This window comes from Maylandia zebra, linkage group LG13, assembly GCF_041146795.1.
Source record: "Maylandia zebra isolate NMK-2024a linkage group LG13, Mzebra_GT3a, whole genome shotgun sequence".
Lineage (NCBI taxonomy): Eukaryota > Metazoa > Chordata > Actinopteri > Cichliformes > Cichlidae > Maylandia > Maylandia zebra.
In genome coordinates this window covers 19,281,363-19,295,631 of record NC_135179.1, presented here as the reverse complement: position 1 = coordinate 19,295,631, position 14,269 = coordinate 19,281,363, and the positions used below count along the sequence as shown (strand labels likewise).

General features: G+C 42.5%; 3 protein-coding genes across 4 annotated transcripts in view; 2 read left to right on the top strand and 1 right to left on the bottom strand.

The window, feature by feature from the left end:
- The first annotated feature begins 1,069 nt into the window (after positions 1-1,069).
- On the top strand, positions 1,070-5,524 carry gdf10a (growth differentiation factor 10a). Its single transcript, XM_004555864.3, has 3 exons — positions 1,070-1,624; positions 3,157-4,310; positions 4,452-5,524. Exons 1-3 carry the CDS (start codon positions 1,381-1,383, stop codon positions 4,641-4,643), a joined length of 1,590 nt encoding a protein of 529 aa, XP_004555921.2. The 5' UTR covers positions 1,070-1,380; the 3' UTR covers positions 4,644-5,524.
- Positions 5,525-6,425: 901 nt separating this feature from the next.
- Positions 6,426-11,658, bottom strand: znf488 (zinc finger protein 488). The gene is made up of 4 exons (XM_004555863.2): positions 11,532-11,658; positions 10,563-10,782; positions 9,962-10,190; positions 6,426-9,849 (listed from the first exon to the last, which is right to left on the bottom strand). The coding sequence occupies exons 1-4, from the start codon at positions 11,540-11,542 to the stop codon at positions 8,753-8,755; spliced, it is 1,557 nt and encodes a 518-aa protein (XP_004555920.1). The 5' UTR covers positions 11,543-11,658; the 3' UTR covers positions 6,426-8,752.
- antxr1d (ANTXR cell adhesion molecule 1d) overlaps positions 8,999-14,269 on the top strand; it is a 26,257-nt gene continuing 20,986 nt past the window's right edge. Inside the window, exon 1 of one of the 2 annotated variants that reach the window (XM_076891696.1) lies at positions 8,999-9,096. Coding sequence is in view for 1 of the 2 variants with exons in the window: in XM_004555862.4 (XP_004555919.1) it covers positions 13,316-13,470 (155 nt within the window). In the remaining variant the exon portion in view is untranslated. Of the gene's footprint in view, positions 9,097-13,083; positions 13,471-14,269 lie in introns of those variants that run through there. The other variant, XM_004555862.4, reaches the window with a different exon arrangement.

Genomic DNA, 14,269 nt, shown 5'->3' with positions numbered 1-14,269 from the left:
CATGTTTTGTTTTTTAACTCAACATGGTATGAAGAGAGACAAAGCATTCATGTATCTGTGTGCTATGACAAAAGTCTAAAGCACGCCACATCCAACAGAATGCTCCTCTGCTATCACACTAATATGTATGAACACACACACACACATTTCAAGAAAATCATGAGAAGGGTCCAACTTTAGGACCTATTACTTCTATGTAACATATTGAAAAAGAGTATCCTGTGGGGCCCTTGGGGGCCAGAAAGGTACTAAGTAGCTCTCTCTACGTGTTATCGTGCACGCTTTTGTGTGTGTGTGTGTTTGTGTGTGTTTTTGCGTGTGTGGAGAATAACCCGAGAGGCCCAGCTAGTTACAGCCTCTCTGCTGGAGACCACCACTTCCACAAAACAAGCATTGTTGGTACAGAACTCCAGACAGTGGAGACACACACTGGAAATAGCTTGTATGCACACATGCACACACACAAAATAAAAAAAATACATACACAGCAGAGAGAGGACTTTGCTGAGTTTAGATCCACCAACCCCAGCAGAGGCCATGTTCTGTTTGCCATGAATAAAATCACAGTAAGTCCTTCAAAAGAGTTTCATCTCACAGTCTTTCACTACCAACTCTCTCTCTCTCTCTCTCTCTCGCACACGGAGAAAAACAGCACACAGCATAAAATGTGGATCACTGTCCTAACAATAGCCCTTGGGTGGTTGGTCAGACTATTATTGTAGGTATTTCTATGCTAATTATGTGTGACTGAGAGCGTGTCAAAAGCAGTTACTGGAAATAATGTGGTGAGCTGGAAATTGTGAGGTGGAATTACTTTGCCCACAAATAGAAAAAACACAGTTTGTTGAGTTTGCTAAACAACTGAGTTCAAGTTTACTCCTGAAACTTGATCTGTGTTTGTGTTTCACTAATGCAAAAGAGCATAAGGACATCATCAACAACAACACCATCAGAGTCTGTGTGTGCGTGCGCGCGTGTGGGGGAGGAGGAGGGGGGGGGGGGGGGGGTGAACATCATGACCTCCACTTCTGGCTCCGCGCTCTGCCGAGTATTCGTTGGCTCACATGAGTATACGTCAGCGCCTCTCACCGCTCCGGTATAACCCCCTCAAGCCTCTGGCGCTCACAGAGACTCAAGTGTAAAAGTAGCAGCTCTAACTGTTGCCACGGACTAAAACATTCAGCATCCAGGTCCTGCACAGCTGACAGAGAAGAGAGAGACGCGCTGGTGAAAGTGAGAGGAGAGGTGCAGCAGTTGCGCACTGCTTTTCTAGTCTGGATTGCTTTGGCGCGACTTTGGATAGTTTTGGACTGCGCCGTTTGCCTCTTGGACTTTTTGGGGTTTTTTTTTTTTTAATTTTGCCTTCATTTCAACACTGAAATGGCAGCTCTCGGCACGAGTTCCTCGCACCTGTTCCTGGTGATGTTTAACTGTTTCCTGGGCGCAGCATCGTTTAGGACAGTAACCGAAGATGGCAATTTCCTCCAGCCCTCGTCGAATCAGTTCTCGGATGACCTGGGGGAGGAAGTGGTCTCTCAGCACATGTACAGGTTGTACGAGAAATACAACAAGGAAAACCGCCTGAAAGAGGGAAACACCGTTAGGAGTTTCAGAGCTAGCCAAGGTGTGTGAAAATAACAGCGTTCAATCTATAGCCTTAATCAGAAGAGCTCCAAAAGCTTTCATTTATATTTAATAATGGAATCAAAAATTTAAAAAAATAAAATAAAGGTGTGGGTTATTCTTGGAACTCTAATCCAACACAAACATATAAATGTGTTGGGAGAAGTGTCTGATCCTCACCATTAGAAGTGCAAACACTCTGGGGTTGCGTGTCTCGTCCAGATGCTTTAAATAGGTGCGATTGTTTTGGAACAGTCTGAGAATGTATTTAAATGATTTTGGGACACTGCGGGCACGCTGTGTTTGTGGTAGCAGCTGTGCCCCTTGTGCGCACAGTCTGATCAATTACCCCAGACAGACGCGCAAGAATGCACGTGATTCCCTGCGTGCAGTGTCCGGTAAAATATATCACAGTGAAACCTAAGGGACAGTCGGCCTCTGCGGTTAATACAAGACAAGAGTAACGTCCTGGAGTCGAGAGAATTAAAGCACAGTCGTCCCTCTCTGTCTGCTGTTTTTATAAACACAATTCACAGGCACGTACATCCTACATAGCTCTCAGATAACATATCATAACACTAGTGTATTTTTACTGCAAAAGCTTGGTGTAACCCAAGCAGAGATGTAGGAGGTTTTTTTTTTTTTTTTTGCAACAATGTAATATCTGTTAAAACAGTTGATTATGTCTTGGTGTCTGGGTAGACACTGCAGGCTGTATTAAACTTAAGGGGAAGCTTTAAGAGAAACTGAGGTAAGCATTTCCATATGCAGGCGATTCCAGGGTAATGTATATCTTTTGAGTCAGTCTATACTTCCGCTGAACTCTTACACAATGAACAATAACTCTGCTGTTGAAGTAAATGTTCATCATGAATATGTAGCTCTCTGTTCCCCGCCGCCCCCTCCACCCCTCCACCTCTGCCAGCCAGATCCGCGGAGTCTGGTTCCTCTTAAGGGCACCTTCTGAAATCCTACCAAGCAATGAAGTTGTGCACCAGACACTGAGCTCAGTCATGTAACACAACAGTTTAAAGAGAGGTGTTTAATTGTCCCACATTTCTTTTAGATTTTACCACAGATACGGGCTTTCGCTGTAATATGTTAACCATTTTCCAAATGCCTTTCCTTTTCATGTGGGAATTCATTAATGTTCGTTTCCATCGGAGTCAATCAAACTTTATCTAGATTATCACTTAAAGCTCAAATGCCTGAGTTCAAATAAGGTTCAGTTCCTGTTGCCATTGCCTGTGCTGGCAGATGTTTCTATTTTCTAATCACAGTATATGTACTGTCCCAAAAGTCAAACATCCAGAAAGTCAGACTAATTTAGGCTAAATTATCCACTCCAAAAAACAGCACTCAAAAGCTTAAGAGTGATTTAAAAAAAAAAATAAAACTGCAAAACTGTTTCTGAGTAAATCTGCAAAAAGCATTTCTGGATTTTAAGACGGTGAAATGGAATAAAACAAAAGTTTGCAGAGTGCTTTTCACCTGCCTGCCTCACACTGACTGGCTGATTGATTATTTTTGCAGGTTCTGCTGACCACAGGATGATGTACCGACTAAACCTTACAACCCTCCAGGACTCAGAGGTCATCCTCTCTGCCACATTCCACTTCCTGCTGAACAGACACTCGTATCAAAAACCCTGGTTCTGTAAACGCTTCAAGAGCTCAACCTGCCGCTCCTCAGCCGTGCACCCTTCTCTGTCTATCAGCTTGCTCCTTTATTCCTTCTCCTCTGGGTCAGAGGTCAGATCTGGGTCAATGGGGTCATTTCTAGGCAATGTAACCTTCCACCCCCACAGGAGAGGGGTGTGGCAGATGAAAGATGTGACCCAGGTCATTAAGGAGGCGCGGGACAGGGGTCATCTGTTGGTGTCAATTGAACTGGAGTTAAGGCAACAGTTCAGGACGAAACCAGAGGAGATCCTCTCTGCTGGCAGTATGCCCTACCTGTTACTGTATGCAAATGACCAAGCCTTAGACGAGCCCAATAGTGTGGCTGCAAGCCTACAGAGATATGACCCGTTTAACGAGGGAGGAGAGCCCTCATATTCCTCTCAGCTCCTGCACAGACCTAACTCCTCACCAGAGGTGAAAGGACGCGTGAGAAGGGAAGCAAATCTGCTCTCTGACCCCATCCAGAACAATGAGCTGCCCGAGGTTGACTACAGACCTGATTCATACAGGAAAGATGACCTTTGGAAGAGCACATGGTACCTGACACTCAAACACAAGACTAAACCAGGAAGGAAGGAAAAGAAGAGGAAGAGCGAGGAGGAAAAAGATGTGGAGCAAGTTAGAAAAGCGCATGAATCTCAGGTTTTGAAAGATGGAGAAAGAACATCACAGGGCATCAAAACCAATGATTCAACTGTGGAAAATCTCAAAGATAGCCACAAACTGACTGTCAGTGATGGGCAAATGCATGAGAGGAGAAATGAGGGAAAAGATGGAAAGAAGCACAAGGGAAGCACAAATACACTGTCACCTGTTCTGAGGTTTGATGAACAAACAATGCGCAAAGCCAGGAGGCGGCAGTGGAGTAACACCCAGCACAAAGGCTGTTCGAGGAGGAACCTCAGAGTGGATTTCACAGATATTGGCTGGAATGAGTGGGTCATAGCACCCAAAGCCTTTGATGCTTACTATTGTGCTGGCACATGTGGCTTTCCCATGCCCAAGGTAGGAGCACAATCATCCAAGCCGTGTTATGTAGGTTCTTTTGGTTCACGTGAGCTACACTGATAACCTTAATGTGCACTTTCTAATCTCCCGTATTTATTTTCTCATTTGCATGTTTCTCCTTCACTCAAACTTTTCCAGGTGGTGAAGCCAACTAACCATGCCACCATTCAGAGCATAGTCCGGGCAGTTGGAATTATCCCTGGGATTCCTGAGCCCTGCTGCGTACCAGAAAATATGAGTCCCCTGGCTGTGCTCTACCAGGATGAATCCAGAAACCCAGTGCTCAAGGTTTATCCTAACATGACTGTCCAGTCCTGCTCCTGCAGATAAAAAAGAGCTGGAAACAGATTGAAGAGAAACAGAAAAACTGGACTAACATGGACACAACCATACCTCTGTTAAGCGGTTTCCTGATATTGAAAAACAGAGTCACTTTGGCTGTCATTATTCCTAGAGGAACATAGGCTATAGTGAAATTACTTCCATCTCTTCTGTCCCGGGGCAGCAGAGTTGAAGAGACACATTGTCTGGCATCTGCGCTCGCAAGAGGAACAGAGTCACACATGTAAAGTTGATGCTCCACATGTGTAACAGAAAAGAAATACATAAAAAGCCCAGTAGTTTTCATTCTGTTTGAAATAATATTGATGTTTCATGGACAGAAATATTTAAGGGATTTTTTTTGTTGTTTTTAATGGCAGAATGTACTTATTTTTCAAACAGCTCACAGTGAGTTTGTGTTCACGTTTTCTTTGGATGCAAAGACTTTAAGTAAGAGACTGTTACTGTGTCATCAGGCAGCTTATGCGAAAACATACAAACAGTGGAGATGATGAAAAATGTATGCATTTTTACATACTCTGTATAGCTGTTCCTACTTTTAAACTAATCACGCCACATTGTACATATATGTGACGTTGCAAGATATTGTACTTTATTGCTCTTTATATCTTAAAAAGGAAGTATCCAATGAACTGTGGAGAGCATCTGGAATTCATTTGCACCCACCCGCCCCCTCATAACACTTCAAGAATGTTATAATGAAACCAGAAATATTTTTCTATTTTAAATGTGAAACTTGGTTTAAAAAAAAAGATAATTTCTCATGGTTAGATTATATGTATGATTAGATGAGATTGTACATGTGTATTGTTTAAATTATGAAAAGGTAGCATTCTATAAGTTAGAATAAAGACATAATTTAATCCAAATGCTCTTGCTGGAACATTATTGTTTCACACAGTTTGTTATTCTTGGACATTATCGTGCGTAATGCTTGATTCGTCAGGGTGAACTTTTCTGTCAAAACAATCCTAAAAGGGCACCGCTGTTTCAAAATAGCCGAGCACAAAAGCAGGAAGGTTCCACTCAAAGATAGCCGACATTCCCCGAGAGCCCCCTTGAACCCATTATTACACCTCACCAAAGGCTCATGCGTCTGTTGTTCTTCAAATAATGTGACTGATGCGGCCGCCGCGGGTTAATGGTTGATGGAGGAAGCAGGCAAGCGCATATTAGGACGTCAGACACTTGAAATTCAAAACCCGCTGCACTTCCTCTCTTCTATCCATGTTCAGAAGCAGAGTGCTTCCAAGTAAATGGTTTTCTTTTCTTCAGATTTATTTTTGTTCTTTTTAAACAGATGGCCACAGATAGATGATCTCAACCACTTCAGTTCAACTGCTTGTCGCTTTTATTCGCCGGAGGAGGAAGCTGACCCATGTGGTGCCAAAACAGTGTGTCAAACTGACACTGAAATGACAGAGGGAACCATTTAATTATTAACTCATTACTCTGTGGCTACATTGCCTTGAGTCTCAAAAGTTGGCAGTTTCCACATCTGCTCTCAACCACAAGTGGCTTTGAAGTTTTCTGCGACTGGACAGCAATTTTGTCTCAGAGGCAGAGAAATTTTGGGGAAAGGGGACGCGAGTCCGAACCCTTGTGCTGCATGTAACTGGAGCTATAATAAGTGTGCCATCCCTCCTTCCAGCATGGCTTTTTCCATTGTAAGCTTTTCCCTTTTCCATCCAAGAGTATTCACCCATTTTGGGAAGGTTCTATTGTCTTAAAGCAATGAATCAGAACAAGTTCATGTGGCTTTTTTGACAGTGATCAGCAGGAGAAGATCCTTTAATGTTAAAGTAAAACAAGATATTCCCAAATAAGACAGGCTCATTAAAATCTGTACCAACAGATACAATAGACAGCGATGCGTCTTTTATAAAAGATTGTGAATATTTTTACTCACATGCATTTTATGTTTGTGTCTGCTCTTTTTAGAGCACCCTGTAGAAGCAGCTGAACATTTCCTTTTAGCCAATAAAAAAGGTGGAGGTCTGTGGTACGATGAAACTTGAAAATACAAAGTGTAGCTCTGTTTTACTGAAATTTGAAAAGACGAGATGACAAGAAACACAAAAAGATGATCTTTAAATCCACGTTTGAAGACGTCGGCGTGTGACACAGGAGGGGAGGGAGAGATGCCTGACGTACAAAAGCGTGCTTCAGTTTTCTCCACACAAGTGGAAATGTTCAGTAACTGCAAAACCATGTTACGATTTACAGCGCCTAACCACCTTTTAAATTAGGATGATGACTGTAATTAGGGCTTATATAAATCATGCTTACATTAATAGAAGTTGTAGCTTTAAAATAGGCTGGCTTTAATGTAATGAACAAATTCAATTTTTTTTTTTTGTTCCTCCCCACCAAATTTCTTAACTGATCCCATTTACAGTCTGGACCTACAGTCTGCTATTAGAAAGTGAACCCCATGTCAACCGCAATCATGGTCACAGGAGAGTACTTACAATGGTCAATTCCAACCAAGAAAACCACAGTAGTCTAGGCTCACGTTCAGAGCGCAAAATGCCTAAAAGCCTAAATGAAACGAGGCGAGCAGGGGACCAAGAACAATATTTGTTTTTCCATATGATGACTGTTCAATTAAAGGAGACCAATACAGCCATTATTAGACAACAGAGGATTTTCTGTGTCTGGGCTGAAATAGCTCTTTCCTCACGTGGTTACTGAGTTCAGAGAAGCAATAGTGCTGTTTATTAGAACATGGCTTCAATAGAGTGACTCTTAATTGCCCATTTAATCATATAGACTAAGTTTCTTTTTATTGTGAAATCTTATTTTCCTTTAGAAACTCTAAAACCTCCATTTTTTACCAGATTGAAATACGTTTTGGGACCTTTTATCAAGCATTATTTTAGTAGGGAAACAAGTATTTGGGCTCCTTAAATGTAAGTGCTGGTTTAAAACTCAATACATATTCAAAGGAATAAAATTGTCAGAGGATATTGAGCAGTTTTCATGTCATCTACATGTTTAAGTCTCTGTTATAAAAGGTGGATGATGTTCTTCTGATTGTAAAAAAAAAAAATGAAGGAAATCTTTTTCCCGGGAAGTTAAACTGACTTAATCAAATAAGACAGAAAACAATGTATGGGGAACTACATCCCTGCTTTTGTTATAGACTGACAGGACAAGGTCTACACTTGACTTTTCCATGAACTTCATGCCTTCTTCTTGGCTCATTTACCTGCAACAGAGAACTATTTATGTCCATCTGTCCACAGCCTGTCCCTAGTGGAAAGTAAGCGGCACAGGATTGGTGGATAAACATAAAATCACAAGTTCAAAGTGGTGCAGTCTACCTGGATTACATCCAAGTCTGCAGATGAATGATAACTCAGAAGTTTATAAAACTAATAATTGTTTTTTTTTTTTTTTTTGGAGCAGGCATCCTATTTAAATGAGCTGCTTAATATGGTATTTTTCAGCTCATTTGTTCAAATAGCAGACTAAAATGCTGGATACAGATCTCAAATGCCACAGGAATGTTATACGGGTGCATACACTAAACAATAAACGTGTCTAATATATATTTAAACACACTGAATGATCAATACAGGGCAAATGGTGGTCTCAGTCACCTCCTGTTGGAACTGGAAAAACCGACCCTCTGATTTTAACCCATATGATGATGGAACAAAATACACCACAAGCTTTTATTTCCACTTTATATAATTTTAGATTTTAAAACTAATGTGCATACACACTCAACCCATACCTCCTGTACAATTTAGATCGAGGAAAAAGCAAATGGTCTAAAGAGGATTGCTTTGAGATATTTGTGACAATCATGAGCTGTCCTTGAAACCTCTCTGTCCCTCCTGAGTTCCATAAGGCACAAAATAACTTAACATACTGAACTAGTGGACAAACTGCACTGAGATCAGTTTACACGCACCTCTATCGTCATCTAGTGGACAAGCTGTGATGGGCATGTGTATCCGTTTTGTTATTATACAGCTACCTACATTCAAAGATATACACTAAAGTCTTGCCTTGGGTTGCAGTCGAAGCTTGTTAAATATGAGAAGCATTTAGGTAATAAATAAAGAGTTTCTTTCCCTTCTCTTGTCTCAGTTATGGGATGTCATGTGTCTTGACAGGTGGTGCCGCTCTCGGAAGTATTCGTGGCAGATTGGACAGGTAAGTTTCTCCTCCCTTCTTCTCCTCACCTGAGACTCTGCGGCGAACTCCTTTTTGTGGTGAGAGCGCATGTGAAAAACGAGGTCAGAGGTCATGCGGAAGGACAGGTTGCACTTGGCGCACCAGTTCTGCACCGACACGCCGAATGTGGTAAAAGTCGGAGGAAGGATCGTGAGGGCCGATGTGGTTTGCAGCTGAGCGCCTATGTTTCTAGACCAGTGCTCCGGCGCGTAATGGAAAGCAGTGTTTAATGCTACCGGGGAGGGTACAGTCTGTAAGTCACTGCTCAGGATGTTGGATGGTATCAGATTATTGTATCCCACAGACGTCCTAGAGGTAAATGCATTCGTCATCTCCTCCAGGCGGCTAGAGGGGGCTGTTGAACCTCTGCTGGGGTGAGCCTGGGGGTCAACAGGAGAACTTCTTTTACTCGGTTTACAAAATGCGCTTTTCTGTTCGCCCTGGCTGTTCGATATCACCAGAGAAAATGCACTGTTGCTGCTTAAATGCATGCTAGAGCCCTCCCCTCCTGTCTCCATCCGCGCGTCCAGATCTCTGTCGTGCGTAAAAGTCCACTTGGATTCATCACCTTGAACAAGCTCCTCACTTTTACGTTCCAAAAGATCCAGTTTCAACGTCTCAGCTTTCCGTTTCCCCTCACCTGAAGGGCTGTCTCCTGCTGGCTGGTCGTAACTCTTAGTCGGTGGTGTAATATTATCATCATTTGAAATATTAGTCTTCTCTAATAGAACCGTTTTTCTCCATTTTGGATAAAGAGTTTCCTCATACTTTCTCTTCTTTGGGGAAGTCTCCGCGTCGTCGTTGTTTCCAGTTCTTTTGTGTTCCAAATCTCTGGCAATGTTGTGGAAATCTGTCACTCGGCGTTGCCTCTTAATTTCCACGTGCTTGTGCTCATAAAGCTCGCGGCTCCAGGTGTCAGTCTTTACGTGAGCACAAAAGAATCTGCAGTGAGCCAGGAAGGGATGCTCGTTTTTGAAGACCTGGTTACATCGCCCACATTTTAATTCTGAAAGAAAAACGAAAGACAATATGACGTGACTGTTTTTAATAATTTCAATGATTTTGGAGTGACATAAAATTTGATTTAATCGTGCACATGCATTAAAGGGCAGTCTCACCTTCGTTTGACTCTTTTGCTATTTCGGTGAAGCCCAGCAGATGAGACAGCTCGTGGTCGTACCAGATCAGCAGCTCTTCTTCCTGCCGGATGTCCCGGGTAGTCCGCACGTACAGCTGACCCCCTTTCAAAAAGGCCTCTGTGTTCTGCTCCTCGCCGTTGCGCGCAGCTTGCACGAGCCGCAACCAAGACAGCATCAGGGCAGAATTACGCATGGCCTCAGGATCGACCTGTTGATAGCAACCCCTGATGTTTTACACAGTGTCCCGACTTAGAGGATTTTTATTCTGTCTTTCTAAGAGCCTGCTTGTAAATAATTTAAATAGTTAATTGGTGGCAGATTGCATCTTTTAATGCTGAGGTGATTTTATACACTTTTTTTTCTTTTACTGGTCAGTACAATAACACTCAAAATACAGCTGGTCAAAAACAATCCCATAATAACACAAAAACCTGGATGTAACGTATGACAATTAAAACTATATACATCTGAAAAACCCTTTACTTTTGGAATCATGTCACCGTTGAGTTATATAGTAACTCAGTAAAGATGTTACAAAGTATATCTGCAAGACAGTTTATCACAAATTTGTCATACGCACCCTGAACACACAGGATTTCGCTCTCTTGTCACAGGATTTCTGCGCTATGAAAGCGATAGAGTCGTAGAAAGTGTTCTGGAGCACGCACGGACCGAAGCATGTGCCTGCAGGGATGCTGCGCGCAACTACCACACTGGTGTAGAGATCTGAAGAATGCTGGAGGAATTTACTGTCGCCGGTCCAGATGGACCGAGGCAGGAAAGTATGATCCATCGTTAAACTGTAATGGAATAGTTATTGTTAGTAAAGGTGAAGAATTACTCCAAAATAGTTTTAAAATTCATGTTGTTTAACAGAATGGCAAGATAACCTGGGGAGTAGAGCAATCTCATTATATTTCCTGTTAAAATCAGCCTGGAATAGTAATTATAATTTATATCTTGTCTCAAAAAAGTGCAAGTGTTTTATATGAAACTCAAAAAAGGTTGGATTTGTGCGATGTGCAGTTAGCCGGTTTGGATCTGATCCAAGCACACACAGAATTCCAAAATCGTAATGAAAATAAATTTGCCCAAGTGTATTTTATTTTTCATTTGCTAGTAAAACCGAGGGTACCACTGCGTAGTGAGAGCAGCCGGTGTCGAGGCAAAATGATTACCAACGTCCTTTGTCTCAGTTTTTCACTCGGTTAGTCCTTTTGTCTCCACATCTGCCGTGGAGTCCAGCTGCCTGCTCAACGCGCAGGATAAGTTCAGTATGTTTTCCATAATGTATAAACAGCATAAACGCTCTTAGATTGCGTGACTAATGTTTTCCCTCTCTCCGATCAATTAAAAGTATGCAATCTTTTAGGTTTGTAGGCTATGGTTTAAAATATTGACAGCTGAACCGCACAGCATCATGACAGAATGTGGTACCGATCTAAAAATCCCCGATTTGTTTTTTTGGTTTTTTTCTTCTTCTTCTTCTTCTTTAATGTTGACATTTAAGAGTAAAAACGCACATGCCTGTGTTGCCATGCGAACTCACCCGCCGGACATGGAAGAGGATGTTTAAGCCGTTTGGGAGCCAAGGAAGTTGCAGCAGGTGCAGCGGACCTCGGTGACGAAGCCTTCCCTTTTCTTCCTGACGAGTTACTTATCCGGCTGAATCTTCCTCCGCACTGTCGTCTCTCCCCTCTCCCATTCCCACTTATCCCCTTCAGAGAGCGCACTGAAGCGTGGCGCATTGATGCAAACGCGTGCGCGCTCGCGCACACGCTCACTCACGCGCCTTCAAATTAGTATTTTATTAGTAATTTTTCCTTTGTCTGGTTTACAGTTCCCTTCCGTGGAAAAGGGAAGACGTGGGTGTTTGTTTGGACAGAACAGTGATTGCTGGTTAATAACGCACATTTATGCCTTGTACAGCTGACCTGAACACCGCTGATGGACAAAAGTCATATTTTCTTATGTTTCATATCAGGTCTCAACAGATTATTTGTTAATTTTATAGTGTTACTAAAACCACAAACTGGGCGAAGCAGCACGCTGGAACAGCCCGCTCTTTTGCCAGCATGCAATTAATCATATATAAATCATAATGTTGTGGTAATCTGTCATGTCATGGTTTTAAACGAAAGACGCGAGTAATACTTCGAGACTGCACTTCAGCACATGCACGCTATGTGGGATTGAGCGGAGAGGTCTTGGTCACGTTTCTGGAGACATTGTGTCTAGCTACGAGAAACTAGTGGAAACTGTCTAATGTGGGCAGTGGGAAATTGTAAAATTGGCCGCTGTTACATGACATGATGCAGGGTGGTCTGGGTTTGCCACCAGGCAAATACATTATTCATAAACTAAATGTTTCTGTCTAATGAGCATTTAATGATTATTCTGCATCAAAGCTTTGGTTTTTGAGTAAATGTCCTGGTAGTTCGTGAGCCAACTTTGTGTAACGAGAAAGTGGGGACGCAGAAGCCTCGAAGGGGGGACTCTTTGGTCGCGCTCCAACTGTCTGGTTAAAGCACTTTTACACTATAGACTAAAATAGTGTTTTACTTTGGATTAGAATTCAAATTTCTTCCGTTTGTGGCAACGTATCACAATCACAGGAACACTTGGACATCCTTTCAGCAGCACCATGTCCTGTGGATATGACGGTATTGAGCAGCTCTTTGGATTCGTTTTCTTTCATGCACAAATTAAAACAAGCTATGAACTCTTTGATTAACACTATACAATTCACTGACTGCACTGACGAATAGGAGACCATATTCGACTTTAGGCCTTTGGTAACTGGTATATTAGAAAAGACATGGACATAAATTTAATTATTTATGTATAATACATCTGATTTGTGGTCGTCTGATGTTTCCAACTATGAAAAACAAAAAATCAAACCACACTAGTAGGACATGACACTTTTTCCCCATCCCAGAATCTTTATTTTTGACAAACTGATAAGGCCAAAGAGAACATCCCAAAAACGAGGATGTACACAGCCACTCTCCCCCCGTAACAGTTTTTGAGGAAAATAAAGTGGAGTTTTGTGTGTCTCCTCGGGTGTCGCTCCTCTCCTTCATCCTGCCCAGCTTTAGTGCTTCTCTTTTTTTCCCCTTCCTCTCTCAATCGAAGGAGAAGACTTGGAGAGGCCGGCTCGGTCTTAACAAGATTCTTCCAGACTGAATGCACTCAAAATAACGTGAAAGAAAACGTAACCAGGAAACGGGGCTGTGTGTGTGCACAGAGTCCATCTGGAAACGGACGATAGGGAGATGTGAAGCTCTTTAGTTGTTGCAGTGCCGGAGTAGTCAACAGTAACCGGGAAAGATGGCGAGGACACGGGCTCGCATGTTCCTCGTCTTGGCTGTAGTTGGAATTTTCTGTCTCGATGTCTCGGTCAGAGGAGAGCTGCAGGGAGAGCAACAGGAGGAGGAGGAGAGGTCCTGCCAGGGCGCCTTCGACCTCTATTTTGTTCTGGACAAGTGAGTCTCGGATATTATTTATTGCTTTGTTAATTTCTGGTCGCTGCGCATTGCCATGCAACCGTGTAGTTGTTTGGAAACGCGGAGCGCGTCAGTCGGACCTCCTGATGTAACGGAGTCTGAGAAAAGCGAGTGAGCGTGTAAAGTCGAAAAAATACCCAGAGTCTTCATTTTAATCAAACTGGCTTTTGCACCAAATCACAAGATTGAATCTTAAATCTGTGCAACGCAATGACTTCACTTAAAGAAACATACCTAAAATCATTTTAACTTGCTGTTTTGTGTCTTCGGGACATGCAAGTAATCAGATTGAAATTTAAGTTGGAAGTATATTCTTGACATCGGGGCATGCTTTTCTTTTTAGTTCGGTTTAAAGTGGTGAGACAAAAAGACCAAGCTTTACCGAGGGGATGTGGGCAGGGCGAGCAGGATGGATAGAGTTTCAGGCTGATGACGCCTGCGGACACAGCTGCTGCAGCTGCCCCATAGCGGTGCTATATGGGCCGGTTATCACTTTAAGCATCGGCTCCATCAAAATAAAGAAAGAGAAGAAGCATCAACTAATGGCTTCCTGTCACGACTAGAGTGGGGTTTTGCACTGAAAGCAAACACAACAAAAACATTGTTTCTAATACACCTTTTACACTGGATGTTGGCTCAGCTGATCGTTATATTACTGCTTGATAAACGGTTTCTTAATGCATTTTAGTTAAATGCACAGCTTTGGTGTAAGTTATGAAACATCTTGCATAAGGCGCATCCTCCAGCTGATCTTCTTTGTCATTGCCTGGCTCTTATC

Bases quoted from the DNA above. Each gene is read 5' to 3' on its own strand.
- gdf10a (XM_004555864.3), top strand. From the start codon at position 1,381: ATGGCAGCTCTCGGCACGAGTTCCTCGCACCTGTTCCTGGTGATGTTT. The intron at 1,625-3,156 runs GTGTGTGAAAAT...TTATTTTTGCAG, and splicing joins GAGTTTCAGAGCTAGCCAAG to GTTCTGCTGACCACAGGATG. The intron at 4,311-4,451 runs GTAGGAGCACAA...AAACTTTTCCAG, and splicing joins GTGGCTTTCCCATGCCCAAG to GTGGTGAAGCCAACTAACCA.
- znf488 (XM_004555863.2), bottom strand. The intron at 10,191-10,562 runs GTGCGTATGACA...TGCTATCAACAG, and splicing joins CGAAATCCTGTGTGTTCAGG to GTCGATCCTGAGGCCATGCG. The intron at 9,850-9,961 runs GTGAGACTGCCC...TTTTTCTTTCAG, and splicing joins AGCAAAAGAGTCAAACGAAG to AATTAAAATGTGGGCGATGT.